The following is an 18,470-nucleotide window of genomic DNA, read 5'->3' on the forward strand; positions in this document are numbered from 1 at the left end:
AATCAATTTATGGATGATAGAACTAAGTCACAGAAAGGTTAAATGGTTAAATGACTTACCCATGACCACATAGGTCCCAGCAAGAGAGTCACAGAACCAGACCTATAGACATTATTATAATATTTCAATGTAATTCTGAGCTCATCATAGAGCTGGGTGCAATCATGTTGATGCTGAGGATATCAAAATTAGTGTGGTCCCTGAAATAAGAGATTGTATCTTAATTTTAAATTCAAATGCTTGTAACCAGAATTATTTGCCTACCTGCTCCACAAGGCCATGGAATCCTGCTCTTTAGAAGATATATATACAAAGAGAACTCAACCCAGTAAATGTCCTGGATTCAGTCCAAAAAAAACAAAACCCACCATTCCTCTATCCTATGCCACTTCTAAACCAAGAGTCAGCAATTTTTTTCTGTAAAGGACCAGGTACTATTTTAGTTTTGTGGGCCATATAGTGTCTATCCCAACTACAATACTCTACTTTGTATTAATTTGCACTTGAAAAGCAGCCATAGAGAATATGTCAATAGATGGGCGTGGCTGAGTTCCAATAAAACTTTATTTATAATTACAGGTAGCTGGTCATGGGCTGTAGTTTCTATAGTTTTTCAGCCCCTGAAAATCCTCCCTGGTTCTCCTGCCCCACAGCACCCTCTTGGTTTGTGGTTGGGACATCTTTCCATTTCAGCTCTGTGAATGAAATCAGTGAGACTTTTGCCACTTCCAACAGCTCATTAATAGAGAGCTCAGATGCCATCGGGCTGATGACACTCCCATAGCCTCTCCCGTGTTCATCACTGTCCCCATTTTAATACATTTCCATTCATCATTCTCTCTGTTTACTGTCGTGTAGCACTTTTCACTCCTGGTGACAGCGCTTGTAGGCAAACCAAGGGAGGAGGGTCTTTGTCCGCGCTCGGCTGTCTCAATGATGAAGCGTTTGGATGTTTACTCGCATTTCCTACTGTCTAGGCTGGAACGGGTTGGTTTAGGGCTTGGAAATTTCTGCCCTTCACAAAAAGAATCCATTATCTTCTCCATAATAAATTTTAGGATAATTTTTTCATAGAAATTCTTTCAGGCTTTGGCAATATCTTCAGCTCAATCGATTGTTTCAAATAACTGGTCTGAAGTGTGCTGATTATTCATTCGTTTAGCACTGTGCGGTTGAGCGTCCAGCCGGTGCCAGCTCTGCGCAACATGGTGGGGATAGAAAAATAAGGGAGACATGGTCACTTCCCCCGACAGCCACAGGCTCTATTTCCCACAAACTTATAAAAAGTCATAAGCGACAAAAAAAAACAAAAGAAAGAAAGAAAAGCAACTTGTCCTTCACTCTGATTCATTTGCCTCAAGTTGATTAATAGTTTTGAAGGGAACAAGGACCGATACTCAGTTTAATTACTGAGCTTCTTGAATATATGGACTATAAAATGATTATGAGTTAATGTTTTGTCCTCAAAATCCAAAGGCCAATCCACCAAAACACATTTTTCAGTACAAGAGCGGTTCAGTCACTGCTTACTTCAGGAAGTGCACAGTTCCATAATTTCTGGTACACCCCGATAATTTAGGAAGCCACCTGGATTTTGTAGCAATGTAATTTTCTCCTAACTTGCAAGGCAACATGATTTCCATAGTTTCGGATCTCATCTCCACTGTGTCAAGATACTAACGACCAACGATTAGATGACAATTCTGCTGTAGTGGACAGCTTCCTTTCTGCTGGGTTTCTGACTGGTGGTGGTGATGGCGGAGAATCCATATGCTTTTTACATAGATGAAATGATGGATGGATAGTCCTTCCCCAAGCGGTCTCTCCCAGACACCAGTGGCTAGCCCTTCATTAGGATGCCCATGGGCCTCTTTGGAACTTTCAACTATCTATTCAGGCTGTCTTCTGAGCTGTGGTCCCTTAGAACTTCTTCCAGAGCATTCATCATCACCCCCTGTGCCACCCACACTCCAGATATGCCTAGTCACTTGCAGGTTCCTGAACTCCTGTAAGCCTTGCTTCTGCATATTTATTCTGTTCTCGTGGGATGAACTATTCAGTACTCACTCCCCACATTCATCCATGTGGCTAGTTTTTAAAAAAATCTTTCAGAACTTACCCATGTCACCCATTCTCTGAGCCTCTCCCAACCTCCTTATCTGTCTGGGCTGAGTGACCTTCTGCTGTTCCCTTACAACTCCTTAAGCTGCCCTCTGCCAGTGCACTCAGTCAACACTGTTGTCATCATCTGTCTGTTTTTTGGTCCACCCAACACAATGTTGTGTCCCGGAGAGTGTGACCATGCCTTGGTACCTGCAGCCCGTGTATAGCACCCAGCATATGATAGTGGGTCATAACTGTGACTGCCTGTCCAAACGAATAAATGAACACACATCAGGCCATATTTGCCTTTGTAAAGTAGAATTTTACAAATTTTAAGACAATGGTAATTTCTTATCATTATACTATATTCTTTTGTCCTGGCTTAACTACCCAAGTTTTGACTGAGGATGTGGCTTACAGCTCTCTTATCATTAGCTTTCCCCTCATTTGTCACCATGCCTTCAGAACTATTGTGCCTAGAACTCATCACAGTACCCCAGGTCTGCACATGGAACTTGGGGGCTTCCCTCCCAGGGACTCAAACTCTCCATTTTCACTGATGTCCCCATTTTGCTCTAAGATTCATTATGCCGACAGGGACAGGCCCAGACTCTAAACTTTTGTTTCTGCACACTTGGAGCTAAGCCACAGTCTCCATGACACTCATCTGGAAATGACTGCAGAGCAGGTTGGTGTATCCCAAGGTGCCGAGGGGGACGTGTAATGATGCAAGACAGCAATGAGGAAAGTCTGTGAGCTGGAGAAGGGGGGAAAGCCTTCCTAGAAGAGGAGGCCCAGGGGGTATAGGCCTGAGGGATGTGGAGGACACGGGAGAGCCCTGGACAGAGGCATTTCAGATGGGGAAACAGCCCAAGCCAAGTCTCAGTGGCCAGGGTACAGTTTTGGGAGGGGCAGCAAGGTGGCAGTTTAGGGGTGCAGGAGGTATTGAAGTTTAGGATGAAGGTCTTGTAAACCTAGATTTAGGAGTTTTGTTGTTATCAGTTAATAGTTTCAGAGAAGGTAGGAGATCTTCTTTAGGAAAGAAATTTGGATTTGGTAGAAAAGATAGGAGGTTAGAAAATCCAGGCACAAATCAAATGGTATATAAGATCAGCAGCAAAGGGAGGAAGCAACTCTTTCATGGCACTCCCGGTGGCCAGAGAGGAGCCAGAAGGATGAGAAACACAGCAACAGCTGTGAGACCAGAGAGCACACATGCAGATAACAGGAACTGTGGAGGGCAGGGCAGAAGGAGCTGGAGATAGTCGCTGATAGAGGGGCGGGACTGAACCCCAAGTAGGTAGGACGGGTGAGGACACGGGGCCTGCCCTCCAAGGAGAAGGGATATTCCTTCCCTGGAAGAAGGTGGAGAGGGAATTGGAGGATGGGGACCCACATGGACACAGGTCAAGGTGAAGGCAGAAGTAGGTGTGGGAGATACTTCATCCTGGTCTCAGCCTCGTCGGCAGAATGGAAGCCCTTGAGGGAACTTATAGAGTGATCTAGTGCAGCCGTGTGAGGAGTGGTCAGGGAGATCTTGAGTGAAAAGGGAAAAGAAAACAGCTCAGCAGAAGCAAGGCAGAGAGAGCCAGGCATGGGCGGCCTGGTCTGTCCAGTTGGCTTCAGCTGAGGGCAGAGACTGAGTAGGATTTCACAGAGGTTGGTATACGTTTTTATTCTATGTCTGAACTCTGGAAGGGGGAGGAATAGAAAATGACCATGAGTCTGCCCCTCTGGTCCCCCAAAGCCAGGCCCTGAGAACTCACCCTGAGTTTGCTTACTCTCTTCAGAATGTAGCCCTCCATGGTCCAGAACCAATTCTTGATTCCTTCAGTCCAGGCTGTCCTGTCCCCATTCTAAAGTATGGCCTGGGGCTGGTGACAACTTCTAGCAGATCAGCAGGACCAAGAATTGATGGGTGGGTGCTCGAGGGTGGAGAGGGCTGAGGGAGCAGCACTTGGGAGTGGGCACTGACCCCTCTGTTTGCCTTTTTCAGGAACACAATGAGTTCAACTCTTCCATGGCCAGGAGCCAGACCAACACAGCACGGATCGACGGCCTGCGGCCGGGCATGGTGTACGTGGTACAGGTGCGTGCCCGCACCGTGGCTGGCTATGGCAAGTTCAGTGGCAAGATGTGCTTCCAGACTCTGACGGACGGTAAGGGTTGGGCCAGTGACCTGGGCACGGGGAGGAGAAGAAGCCCCTCCCCAAAGAAGCTGCACTTAAAGCCAAGGGACCAACCTCTAACTGGATTCTAGTGGCATTCCCTTGGGAGTGTTTGCCTCCCAGTACAGCTGGGTAGGGAGACATCTGTCTGAAGTCCAGCCCGTTTCTGTCCAACATCTGATGGACCTGGCTTTGGAGGGTGTCTGAACAGTACGCAGAGAGGCTCCCTGCAAGCGTTCCCGCATGCGCACAGCAGAGAGCCCGCCCCTCTCTCACAATCGGTGTCCCTTTCGGCCCTTCGATCAGGACCTCTATGCCTATTGTTTCCCCGTTACTCCCACTTCACTCTGTTTCGGGGGCCTAGGAACTGCGCTCACAACCTAGTGCATGAGCCCAAGTCTCCAGGAAGGAGATGGAGAGACAAAATGTGAGGTGTGGCCGTCCCATGCACCTAGCATGTCAGAATATTTGAAGCAGCTTCATATGTGACTCCAGTAGGTCCTGCTCAGGTGTCTGGCTGCTGTCTTCCTAACTGTCCCCAGGCCAGAAATACTTCCAACTTTGGGCTTCGTTAGTTCCCTATCATCACGATTTCCCCCACTCCTCTGAGATTACTCCCTTTAACACTTATGGAAATGAGATTCCCCTGCCCCCCCCCCCCCCAGCATTGAGTATGGGTGTGTCCGCCTGATGGTGTTCACTCACTGTTTTCCTTAGCTAGCCATTTACTGCCCTGTATGTATTCATTCATCTATTTATTATCTACTTACCTATCTACATTTGTTTATTCATTGATGAGCTATTTCCTGATAGTTTTCCAAATCTCAGTCCCTTCCCAACCTCCCAGATTGAAAGCCTTTAATTTTTTCCTTTATTACTTAAGTTATCCAGAAAGCAGCCTGCCCTTCCGTAACATTTTATTTTAGGCCAGCCCTCTTTGACGAGGCACTGGACAGGGTTTGAGGTTTTCTCATGACACGTGATATTTTTGACAATTTAAAACTTCATCAGAAAGTTTTAAAAATCGGATGATTTCCCATAAAAATCATAATATTTATTTTCTTGGGAGCCTGTGTCGAAGGAGCTGGTGCTGGTGGGCGTTCCCGTCGAAGGCGCTGCTGTCCCCATGGGCGCCCCGCGCCGCCCAGCGCTGCGTCCCCATGTGCTTGAGTGCAGACGCTCTGGCTCCTGAAGGACTGGAGTTTGTAACCCACTGGGAGTTTATTTTAGATGAATTGTTGGTCATATTTTAAGGATGGTGAGATGGGGGTAGAGAGGCGAGCCAGTTCATTCAGATTAATAACGCCACTGGTGTGAAAGAACGCGGGCTGTCTTCTTTTTTCCTTAAGGACTTCATCCCCCGCTTTGCACCTCACTTACCCAGCTAGATTTATGGGCACTTTGGCATCAGGAGGTACACAGCATTAAAAGCTCAAAACTCAAAATGATCAGAGCACCGGTCTCTTGGCAATTCTGTTAGACAAATCAAGAAGTAACAAATTTCTCCCAAGAAGGCAATTCCTTTTACATTGGCAGTTAAATTTTGTAAACCCAAGAGGGGCTAGATATAAGAAAGTCCTGGTAAGTGGCCAAATCCGGGGGTATTAATCTTAATGACTCAGGTTCACACATTCGTAGTAATTACGCACGCTCACGGAGGCTTCGGGCCCCACAGGCAGCACAAAGGTGAGTCTGAAGGTTGATCAAAGATGGGTCATTGGAGCGGAGGACCTGCGGGAAGGTCACAGTGCTTTATGAACTTTTTTGGGGGGTAAAGACATTGTGATGGACTCCTCGCTGTGGTTCCTTGCAATTTTTTTTTTTTTTGGCCAAATTAATTTTTTTTTGAAAGCATGCATGTTAAAAAATGCTCTCTGCAGAGGGAAACTGAAACTCACCTTCAGGGTTTAAAATTGATTTCTAGAGAGTGGGAGGTTTCCAGAACAACATCCTTGTCTTTAGCTGCCTCTGTCTCCACCTACAGAGCTGCAGGGTAGCTCTCAAACCCTGGGGAGCGTAAGAATCAGCCCAAGTGTTTGGTAAACTTGCAGGTACTCTGCTCTCCACCCAGAGGTTCTGATTCCGGAGGTCTGAGCTGGGGCCCTGAATAGCTCTCAAACCCTGGGGAGCGTAAGAATCAGCCCAAGTGTTTGGTAAACATGCAGGTGCTCTGCTCTCCACCCAGAGGTTCTGATTCAGGAGGTCTGAGCTGGGGCCCAGAATGAGTCACGTGTAACGATTGGGCATAGGAGATTCTGATGCAGGGCATGGAGTAAGTACCTCAGTTCAAGAGGTCTTGTCATTAGGGCTGCCATATCAAACACAGGACAGCCAGTTAAATGAATGTCAGATAAACAATGAATGATGTTTGGGACATACATTGAATAGCAGCTGTATGCAGAGGGCAAGCAGGGGGGTTTTTTTGTTTTTGTTTTTTGTTTTTTTTCCCTTAAGTGAGAAGCAGGGAGGCAGAGAGACAGACTCCTGCATGTGCCAACCGGGGTCCACCCAGAAAGCCCCCTATGAGGCGATGCTCTGCCCATCTGCTGCTGTTGCTCCGTTGCTCAGCAATTGAGCTGTTTTAATGCCTGAGGAGAGGCCATGGAGCCATCCTCAGTGCCCAGGGCCAACTTGCTCCAACCAAGCCATGGCTGCCGGAAGGGAAGAGAGATATAGAGAGAGAAGGGAGAGGCAAGGGGGTGGAGAAGCAGGTGGTCACTTCTCTTGAGTGTCCTGACCGGGAATTGAACCTGGGACATCTGCATACTAGGCTGACACTCTACCGCTGAACCAACTGGGCAGAGCTGCAGGGAGGGTCCTAATGCCTCTTTCTTACCTAGATGACTACAAGTCCGAGCTGAGGGAGCAGCTGCCCCTGATTGCTGGCTCGGTGGCAGCCGGGGTTGTGTTTGTCGTGTCCCTGGTGGCCATCTCCATCGTCTGTAGCAGGTAGGTTCTCCTCTCTTGCCCTTGATTGCTCTCCTTGGACCCAGGAAGCCCCACATTTGGACCCCTCCCAGGTCACACAGACTGGACAGGGCCTGACCATCCACGAACACGCTGCCCACCTCCCGATCATCACTCCGTCTCCACCCCCAGGCCCATCCAAATTATCTTCTCTGCGCCTGGGATAAAATCCTCCGTGGAAGCTGGGCAAGGCTCTGAATAAACAATATCCATCTTCAAGCTTCATTTTAGACAGGACTCTTAGCGCCCCTCACGTGAGACAGCTTTCCGTAGCGACAGTTACAAAATTGCATTGACCGGAGCATTACGGCCTGTGCTGCAGCCTGGCCTCTGGTTAAAGAGCCAAGTCCTTGGCGGAGGGCAGGAGGCAGCAGGCAGGAGGGGAGCCGAGGATGGTGAGCAGAATTCCAAGCTCTGCAGAAGGGCTGGCCCTGAGGGCCTTGTGAATTTTTAATACTGTTGCTGCTGCCTCCCGTGGTTAGCCCAGATTCTGCTGTGCAGAGCCCTGTTGTGGGTCCCTCCCGAGCAGTGCCACAGTGCAGCCAGGCCACTAATAGGCATCCTCAAGTGCCTCTGTCCCACACACTGAAGGGGACCCATGGCCCTGCCTGGCTTCTGAAAGATCTTGGCTTGAAAGCAGACCCAGCTGTTCACAGTGGTGGTCAAGCTAGAGCTACACCTAAAGTGAGAGTCACGGTTCCCCATCCCAGGAGATGCCAGGGTGAGCCTCCATCGGGACAGGAGGCCTGGGAGGAGGTCCCTGGAGCAGAGAGGCTGAGAGAGCTCCTCTTCCTTGTGTCCACAGGAAACGGGCTTACAGCAAGGAGGCTGTGTACAGTGACAAGCTCCAGCACTACAGCACCGGCCGAGGTGAGTAGGAAGCAGACACTCGCTGCCTGACACCTGGAAAACCACTGGAGAGCTCCCCCCGACAGCAGACTGGCCGGCCCTACCACAGCCCCCTTCTGGGCCCCGAGGCCCAGCACCCCTCTCTTTGCAGGTCCTCAGGGACCACAGACTGCCGCCCCATCTGCTGTCTGCCTGTTGTGGGCACTCACTGGCTTCCTGGCAAATAGATTATTTTTCGCGTTGATAAGCCCGTATAGGACAAGCGGTGCAGGGAAAGATTGGGTTTAGCAAGTCAATGAATCCTGAAATCAGACACAGTGGAGAAAGATGGAGGGTTCCCTATTAACATCTTCTGCCTTATCTTATCCAGCTGAGCGGCTGGGGAATGCGCTAACCAAATTCACAGATAAGCCCGCGAACATGAATGTAGGGAATTAAAAAGATAGCAGAGCCCAAGAGGCCAGAGTGTTGGGATATCTCCCAAGTATTTTCTTTAAAAAGTACCTTAAAAGTTTTCTTCACTCATTATCTTACTCTTTTCTTAAAAAAAAAAAAGATGTATTATATTTTCTATAACTAAAATTGCTCCTCAGTGATGTACAATGTGAAGTCTTATGTCAGATTGTTCTTTTATCTGTGTGATTACAACATTGCGGGGTTTGAAAATGTCCCCGTGGGTCAGTCAGGCCACCGTCCTGCCTCCAGAAAACGGTACTCATAATCCTTGTGGGCAGACATGTTCTGCTTCTTAATAACTCCTTTTAAATTCCACAGATGCCCTCAGAAATCTGTCCCCGCACTCTGCACAGACTTCCTTTGTAAGCCTCATCTCACCTAAGTCCCTCTGTCGCAATGTAAGCCCTTTCTTCCTGTTCACGCAGCAGTGACCACGGGAAACAGTCCTTGTATACACGCACGCGCGCAGTGAACGCGCCTTCAGTGGGCAGTTCTGGCAGCAAAAATGGGCTCAAAGGCCAAAAGTGCTCATGGAGCAAACTCACAATCTCAACTCCAAAGTTCCGTCTCCGAGACGTCCACGCAGCAGCTTCCCCACAAAGGCACTCACGTTCTAACGTGGCCAGTGCCGCCTCGGGCTGTACGAAGTCCACTCTGGAAATAAGATCTTGTTTTCCAGGGACTTGCCGTCCGAGACCAGAAAACCACCAAGGGTTTGTAGAGGACCAAGCGCCAGGCAGCTGGGCTACCGCTCAAACAGCCCTGGTTGGGAGGGAGGCGGGCCCGGCTGGCCCAGAGGCACCGAGGCTCCTCACACTGGTCCAGGGCAGCCCACTGTCAGCAGCACAGACTGGGAGTGGAGATTTGAGATAGCGGCTCCTCTCTAAATCCACGCACACCATTCCCAGAACACTCAGAGTCCCGTCCCATTTACCTCACTTTATTTCCACCTCGGACCTCCCTTTTAACCGGATGGCACTGGTTTCAGAAGAGAAAACCCTACTCTGTTCTCTCCTTTCCTACATCCTGACTGTGCCTCACTGCAAGATCTACAGATGCTTTTACTAATATTAACCTGTACGTTAACACTTGCAGGCAGCGCTTTGGCTTTCCCAGCTGGAAAACAAAGGCTTTGATGGTATCTGTTGATTCTCAGGGGAAGGTACCCCTCCGGAGCGCATCAGAAGTACCTGGCATCTGCCTCAGGATTCTCACATGCCCCTTGTCCCTGCTTTCTGCTCTTTGCCGTATTGAGAGCCACTTTAAAGTCTTTTCCAGATTTAGCACCCCGGTTACTCTCTGGATGAGACATTTAGAAATGGCCATATGTATCCACAATTGGAAATACCATTTTGAATATTAGAGATGGCCAAAGATGAGAATGGGTTGCCCTAGGAGGGAGCTTCCATTTTAAAGGCATGCAAGCCAAGCCTTGCTATTGCCCCTTGGGCAAGGGACAGAGGCTCCTCAGTCACCAAGTCAGGGTGCAGCGTGGTGCCTTTCTGGTCACTTCAACCTGAGATCTGGTCATGCTCCTGCTCTGAAGTGACCAGCTCTGCTGGACCACCTGTGGTGCCAACATGCACAAAGGTGCTTCCAGAGTGCTCTCAGCCCTCTTCTGGGAGATTTTATTACATAGAAGGCCAACAGAAGAAGGCTTCCCTGGTTCCCAGTCTGTGGGAATCGTGGCTTTCCTGCAACCAGTGGGGACAGCTGAAGACACAGTGTCGACAAGCTGCACAGTCTCCGTCCCTGGGAGTCGGGGTGGACATAGAGTTCTTCATGGACCAGAGTTCACTCTCTCTACTACCTTAGAAGTCTATCGTCTTTTTAATTCAGTTCAGCTTTTATAAATGTCCTTTCCCTCTATTTATAGCTGTTCTCTTTTTATCCAGCCCCTGACACCTGACTCCTCTTTGCTCCAGGTTCTCTAAACCCGTTGTCTCATACGCTGACTGGCATTAGTGCATTTTCTCCCGTGGACATCAGCCCCTCTGACTAAAGCTATTACTGTTGGAGAAGCACAATGCAAGGACTGCGGAGCCGAGGGGAGGCTCAGCACGCATATAACAAGGTTCTGATGGAGGATGAGCCTGGCCCAAGACAGGGAGGGGTAGAAATAATTAGTTATGGGAAGCCTACTCTGCACCTGTATTCTGGTAGCTTACTTCAACTCATCAAATCCTGACAACCTCTCGAGGCATTAATCTAGGGAGGTGGATGACTTACCCAGGACTCGCAGCCCGTAGGAGGCACAGGTGGGCTGCACCCTCTCCAGGTCTGGCTGCAGAGCACATACTCTTTCCATGTTGCAGCAGCTCAAGGTCCCTGATAGTGAGGAGCAGGTGAGAATGGGGTGAGGACTAATTCTAGGTGTCCTGGTTGGTGGTTTGTTACTCCTCCCTCTGAATCCCAGTGCAGGGGGCAGAAAGTTTGATGAAGCTTGATCTGAATGTGTGTACAAGGCTGTACCCGGGCCATCCACGTGCACACACCTCCCTGTAGGATGTGACAGCAACCTGGAGGTCTGAGGGCTTCCTGCTCTGGGAGTGACAGAAAGCCTGCAGGTGCGCCCTGCCTCTTTCATCAGTGACTGAGAGTGCCCGCCCCCTCCCCATACATACACACACACACACACAAACACACACACACACACACACACACACACACACACACACAGGCAGGACATATGGCACCATAGTGAGGCTGACAGCCCCTGCTCTCCCAGACCTGCCTTCCACAATGTTGCAAAAGCTGAAGGAGACATTATATAAATATTTGCAAATGGAATACCTTCTCCAGCTCATTGAGATGTGGCAGATCTGGTCGATTTGAGAACACAGTGCTCTCTGGGACCCTGGTTAAATCCATCCTCTGAGCCTGGAGCGCAGTGGAGAGGCATACAGGATTTGGGTGAAAGAGACTACAGGGAAGGCAGACTGGGAAGAGAAAGCATGCTGGATATGAAGCTGGGCCCTTGGATGTGGAGTCTGGTAACCTGTGGCTCATGTTTAAGGGTGTGTGCGGGGGGGGGGGGCTGTGGGTTTCCCACTCTCAGGAAGAAGGAGACACATAGTGTGTCCTCATGGTTTATGTGGGTCAATTCTCGGAGTCCTGGCTGAATAAAAATTGCCTGGACAGCATGATCCAGGCGGGTCAGGGTGGGCTTGGGAATCTACCTTTGGAAAGTTCCAGTTGATGCTATACTTTGAAAACACTACTAGGTACTTATGGGGCTTAGGTAACTACACACTTGACAGTGATTGACCCCTTCCCGATTTCTGAGTTGGGTAGAGTAAAGTTGGGAAAGAGGAAAGTAAAAGCTTGGTAAGGAGTCAAGGACTTTCCAAATCAATACTATAGGACCCTCTCCATGTTGTGGGCAACTGCACATATCATCATAGAGCTGATACCATTAAGCTTTGAGAAAAGCAGAAGCAAATAGGTTATATGCCCAAAGACTGCAGACTGGCCAACGCTCTAATTTCCACACAGGGCAAGAAGGCAGAATACTAAGATTACAGAACAGAAGGGGAGCTTGGTCCCTGCCAAATTCTTGAAGAGACTGAAGCAGATGGGTCCTGGGCATTTAAAAGTGAATTCAGTGATCATTAGGAACCAACACAGGATTATTTGCTAGGGTTACACATTTAGTAAACTCAAGAGTAATTGCAGATGTAGCATATTTTTATTTTGGCAAAAATAGTTGATTATCTCCTAAGGGAAAGCATTGTAAAGTGGGTACAGAGCTTGTCTTCACACCAAAAGAATGTGGGTTAGTGAGTCTGTCAGCCAGGCAGGGAGTCACTGGTTTTATTCTAGTTCTTGTCTAATTCAATCTCTTGTTTGTTTGATTATTGTTGTTTTTTTAATTCATGAGTCAGGTTCAGGTCCAGGGATTCTTATCAAGTTTGTAGGTGACAGTTGGAGAGCATAGCTAACACCATAGAAGACAGAATCAAAATTCAGAGCTATTCATCAATGTTGAAGGCTGATTTGAAATCTGCAAGATGAAATGTTAGAGGGATAAATATAGAGTCTAATGTTTAGGTTAAAACAAAAATATCTCCTTTTTCACACTGAGTGCTATTTGTGAAAAAAAAATAGATATTTAGTTGACCACATGAGTAATATGAATGATATATAGCTGATTTTTTTAAAAAGCCAAGCACTGTACCCAATGCAGAATAATCCTGTTCTCAAATTTTGAGCACTTGCTATATTAAGCACTTTACCTGTCTTAACAAATTTAATCTCCAGAACTTTCCCGCAAGGGGATTTGGCATGTGAAGGAACAGAGCCTCAGAAAGGACAAGTAACCTGTCCAAGGTCTTAGAATTAGTGATTTATAAAACAAGGCTTTAAACTTAGGTCTTTCTGGCTCTGTGGTCCCAATTAAAGCTCAGATCAGAGGAGGTGATGCACAGACCTGCTGTCCTTTGTGCTAGAAACACATCTAAAGTGACGTTCTTGGTTCTGGGGACCATTTCAGGCAGGGCATTGTCAGCAAAGCACCCATTCCGGGGCAAGTGGCCTGCCTGTGGAGAGTGCCGAGTGCTGACCTGCTCCCTCAGAGACATGGAGACACAGGACAAACACAGGCAGGGACCCCGGGGGTCATCCACAGGCACAGCACCATCATGGGAAAGGGAAGGACATGATGTTCCTGTGCTGCAGGAGGTTAAATGGAACCGTCAAGTGCAAGATCAAAGAAGGCAGGTGTGATTCAGTGTAAGAACAGCCCCCACCGCCACAGGGGAGCTGTCCAACACAAAGGCGGGGGCTTTGTGGGAAGGAGGTGAGCTCTCTGCTCCTGGAAGTATTCAGGCAGAGAGAGTTCTTGGTCAAGGATGTCGTAAAGCAGATTCCTGCATTAGATGAGGCATTGGACTGTATTAGACCCAGAGAAACATCTAGATCCAATATTCTACATCCAGCCCTCTTGACCCGGGGTGACAGGCGTGTTTCAGAACCGTAGAGGGCATGGCATCTAGCTCCCTGGAAATTGCCCCGGGCACCAGGATGAAGGTCAGATATACCCACTGGAGGAGGAAGACAGACTACGGAAATTTTGCCTGCCTCTTCTGGGGTAACAGGAGCATTAACAACTGAGGATGAGTAAATGAGGGCCTTTGGGAAGACGGAGAAAGGCCCCAAAGTGCGAAAAGTGGCTGAGTTTGCAGTGGGTGCTTATTAAATGTCAGATAAATTTAATGAGCTAGATTCCCCCATGTGTCTGCTGCTGGCTTTTATCCAGAGCCTCTAGTCACCATGTTAACTCCTTTAGTCTGAGCTCATTGGCTGCGGCCCTCAGGCTCCTGGCGGGACTTCAGTGGCCCAGAACCAGTGGGCCTTGCCTGGAGGGACCTGCTGCCCTGGTCACTGATACCGAAGAAGCCGGGCAGTGTTAAACTCTTTGTCCTAAAATACCTTTTCCTCAATAACAAGTAGACTGTGGTCCACTTCCCTGCTTTTGGAGACATATACTAGGCAAGAGCTGTGGTTTTAAGAGCAAAGCTTGAAAACAGAAGGCGGAAGGAAGATCGTGCTCAGATCCACCACTTTTCAGGCTCGTTGCCCAGCCAGGGGCTCCCCGTGTATATTCTTCCCCAAGACCTGGCTGAGCACCCAGGACCTCTGCTCTTTCAGGGAGAAAGACCACCACCCATTGTCCTGGACTCAGGCCTCAGAAGCAGTGCAGCAAGCTGTTTCTAGTGCCCACCAAACTTTCCTGATAGGTTCATGCCAAGAGACCACCAGACCTTTAGCCCAAGGTTCAAGTACCACCCATGTGCCAGTCGACTCTACAACTCCAGACCCAGCCTACCAGCTCTGCGTCCATTCTCCGTCTGCTCACTGTCTTCTAGGCACTGGCCTGTTTCATCTGTGCACTCGGAGTCCAGAACCACGTGCCAGCTACCTTGACAGTAGGGTTTCTTTCCCAGAGTCCATTACCTGGTTCATCGTACCATTTCATTCAGAAGTCTTGGCTTGATTTGAATTCTTCTTGTCTCTCCTTCATCCCCCGTCTTTAATTGCTCACCAAATGCTGTGAATTCTTCCTCTAAAATTTCTCTTGCCTCTTCTCTGTCCCCATGGTTGAATACTGTTATCTGCCACCTTCATGTCTGCAACAACCTCAGAGTTGTTTTCTCAGCCTCCAGCTCCTCCCCTGCAACAACGCAGGTGAATGCTGTGGTCCGCCAGCAGAATGTGCTCCCTGGTGATGGCTTGTGCTCAGCACATCCCTCCCCTGCTGATGGAGCACTTGTCATTCGTGTGTGTCTGATGGCACCAATCCCAATGCCGTTGTTTGGTAATCGAGGCCCGCCTGAGCTAGTACATCAGTGCTGTTCCACGTCAGACACCCCTTCTCACCACATGCAAGCTGCTCCCACTTTTCTCACTGCAGAAACGGGGGGCCTCTCTCTGACCTGTGCTTCACAACCCTCCAAGCCTCTCCCTCTCCAATGCCTGACTATGTGACTTGTCCTGCTAAGATTCCGACCTTAAAGATTGGCTTTCACAGCCTTCTGCCTTCTCTGGTTCCGGCAGCATGCCCAGCTTATTTCCAGGTGTGGCTCTTTATTCTAAACTCTCCAGCACTGTACCCCAACTACTTCACGTCTCAATTGTCCGAAGATCTTTGTGATCTGTGTTTTTCCTTTAGCTCCCACAATCCCTAGAACAAAGCTGTTTGGCTGATCAGTCAGTGCTGAGAAAAATGAGGGGTGATCAATGTACTGAGACAGAGGATTGGATGAAGTCCCTCCTGGGGACTGAACTTTACATGCAGTTCCCTAAACTGCTTCTCTTTTGTGCTTAGATATCTGGACCAAATTTAGGTGAGTCACAAAGATGATGAAGTCTGCCTTGGAGGCAGGGTGTGGCATAAGGAAACACACTTCCCCGGTTCCTATGACTCCATCCAACCTGTTGGGATATAAAATATGCGTGACTGAAAACAGCCTACCTTGCTACTTCTCCACAATGATATCTAGGAATCTTCTACCAGTAGGAAGTCAGCAGGTTCTTCCTGGCACCCTGGAGCCTCCGAGACAGCCACATGCTCTCTGTGGAACTACAAGATATCCATGCTACTGATTTTGTACTTTCTGAATGCAGAAGAGGGCCAAAGAGGAGCAGTCTTCTCATTCAGTTTGTCATCCCTAAATGTCACCTACTGTTTGGAACTGGCTCTCTCTCAGCTCATTTCTGTTCTGACCTGAAAACCTGGCACTTGTTAACTTGATGACTGACTTTTTAGAGTCACCCCACACACCTGCCAGCATCCCCAGGCTTTGTCGCAGTGTCGTCACGTTGGACAGCACCCTGATCTATGGATGTGGGGTCTCTGACAATGACCAGAGGTTTCTTCTGCTGCAGGGACTTCTCCATGCCATGCGAGAAAGTCCTGGATCATGGCTCAATCATTCCTCCCACACTTCATATATTCAAAATCCTGGTGCATGTTTAAGATTTGGCAAATCTCCTAGAACTATGATTCTTTAAAACTTCAGGCAATGTGTAGGCTGTGACCCCAGCCATGGCATAAATAGTTTGAGGTAAAAGAAAAACACCTTCAAATTAGGTCTTTAATAGAAATTACTAAACTAGAAGATTATAAAATTGAAGACTTTTATCTCTCTCAAGGCACTAGCAATCAGAAATTTCAATTCACAACTACCATTTTTTGTGCCAAAGGTATGTAACATATATAAAAAATACCAGAGCCCTGGCCAAATAGCTCAGTTGGTTAGAGTGTTACCTTGATATGCCAAGGTTGCAAGTTCTAACCCTGGTGAGGACACATTAAGAAACCACCAGCAAATGCACAAATAAGTGGAACAACAAATTGATCTCTCTTTCTCATTCTCTTCCTCTACAATCAATCAATCAATAAAAAATTTTTAAAAACAATAAAAACCAAACTGTAAAATGCTATAAAATATATAGTATTAACAACAATAATAATGTGAAACATTGTACGGAGGATTATAAAATGCCTTAGGTTATTGATCTGTATTACATTTGATATCATTATTAGTGCCTGCCACTAATAATATTTCCTCAACACTCACAATCTGAGGACATTTTCTGAGCCCTGTCTCCAAATGCTTGGCTCTGCCTGACTCGGCAGCTGACTTGAATTTCTTGTTCACTGTCTGGTGATTCATTGCACTAAATACCATTTTCCTGATAATTAAAAACTGCTCACTGGCAAGTGGGAGCAGGAACAGGCTGATGCAGGATTTATGCAGAAACACAAAATGAGCCGAAAGACAAATGACCTGTTCTGCCTAGCTAAAGGCATTCTTTTTTCTCCTCATCTTCTGGGACTTGGGAAAGGCTAACTGTAATGAGGGAGAGAGGTCTGGAGAGAGGTGTCACTCAGCGATGAGGCAATGCGGCGGGAGCCATTAAGTGCACATGCTCAGCCAAATCTCCCTTCCGGTTTAGAGCAGATGATCGCTGCCCCCAGTCAGGGGACAGGCCAGGACCATTTCCTAGGTCAGCCCTATCAGACCCACAGCAGAAAAAAGCACTGAGTTTGAGCCATTTATTTGTTAGACTTTTGGTTTCAGTTTCCTTCCCTCAGTGTAACAGCAGTATTCTCAATGTCAGGAAAAACGAGTACTGATTCCTACTGGTGCACCGAGGCCAGACATTCTAATTAGCATTGCATCACCACTCTCAGGCTCCCTGCAACCTCTTGGGCTTCTTGTGAAACAATCAGAACCCCTGGCCCCAGAACAGCAGCTGTGACATTGCACGTGCGTGGGTCTGTACACACACTCACACTTTTGTAATTCTACAAGCCAACAAGGTAACAAACCTCTCTGTGTGAGTAAACTGCACCTGTCATTACAGTGTGAACTTTCTCCTGTTTAGGTGCACTTAGTTGCCCATTACTGGCCTAAAAGAATCCTGGCACCATCAAGAGTTGAGCCGTTGCATTCTGGGAACAGCTCCTTCCCAGAACTGATTGAGGCCAATATCTGTAAAGCTCATTAACTAAGAAACATTTCTCATTCATCCTTATATATGTCTTTACTGGCAAACCATTCATTACGGCACATTCGAGATTGTTTAATTAGTTTCCACAGAAGAGATCCTGTAGGACAGCTTAACATACATCGTTTAAAAGCCCTTGATCTAAAATAACAATGTCATTATTTTTAAAGTAACTAATATAACCCTAAGCGGCTTACATCCCTCACTGCCCACCCCTTTTCGCTCTCTCTTCCTACCTCCCCGCACACTTCCCAGAACAATTTACTGGTAATTATCACGAGTATATCACTTTGTGAGCCCTTTCTGTACATCAGGCAGTGTGGTAGGCATGTCCCTTGCAATATGATCTTTAATATCGTCACCACCCTGGGAGGGAGGTGTTCCTGCCTCCACTGGCAGAGGACAGAACTGATAGAAGAGATGGCTGTGGATTGTTGCAGTATGTTGGGTTAGTAAGAGATTTTGGGGTTCTGACCTCACCTCTGGGCCCCAGCCTCTGGGCTGTCCACCTCCTCTCAGCTCAGCACAGAGTTTGGGAAAAGTCACAGGTTGTTGGCACTGACCGCAGCCCCTTCCGCATTTCAAGCGGGCATGTGGCTGCCTCCTCTCCTGCCCTCCCCCCTGCAGGGCACGCTGGCTGGCTTCCACCCGCAGCTTCTGTGTTTCTTTGTGTTGTTGTGGTGGTTTTAATTTATTGAGGTACCATTCATTGATAACATTTAGAAATTTCAGGCCCAGACATTATAATTCAAGATCTGTATACTACTATATTATGCATTTTATTTCCTTCTGTTACCATATTATTTGACCTCTTTTACTCAACTGACCTAAATGCCCTCACTGGCCATGGAGCCTCTCCACTCACCTGCACAGCAGGCCAAGCAGCCCCTGCCGATGACTGACAGGAACCAC

General features: G+C 47.9%; 1 protein-coding gene across 1 annotated transcript in view; it reads left to right on the plus strand.

Moving 5' to 3' along the window:
- Positions 1-18,470, plus strand: part of EPHB1 (EPH receptor B1) — a 445,622-nt gene that overhangs the window by 355,658 nt on the left and 71,494 nt on the right. The window contains exons 7-9 of the mRNA XM_066350317.1: positions 4,100-4,262; positions 7,112-7,220; positions 8,044-8,108. Coding sequence (XP_066206414.1) covers positions 4,100-4,262; positions 7,112-7,220; positions 8,044-8,108 — 337 coding nt within the window. The remainder of the gene's footprint in view (positions 1-4,099; positions 4,263-7,111; positions 7,221-8,043; positions 8,109-18,470) is intronic.

Source organism: Saccopteryx leptura, chromosome 10 (assembly GCF_036850995.1).
Source record: "Saccopteryx leptura isolate mSacLep1 chromosome 10, mSacLep1_pri_phased_curated, whole genome shotgun sequence".
Classification (NCBI taxonomy): domain Eukaryota; kingdom Metazoa; phylum Chordata; class Mammalia; order Chiroptera; family Emballonuridae; genus Saccopteryx; species Saccopteryx leptura.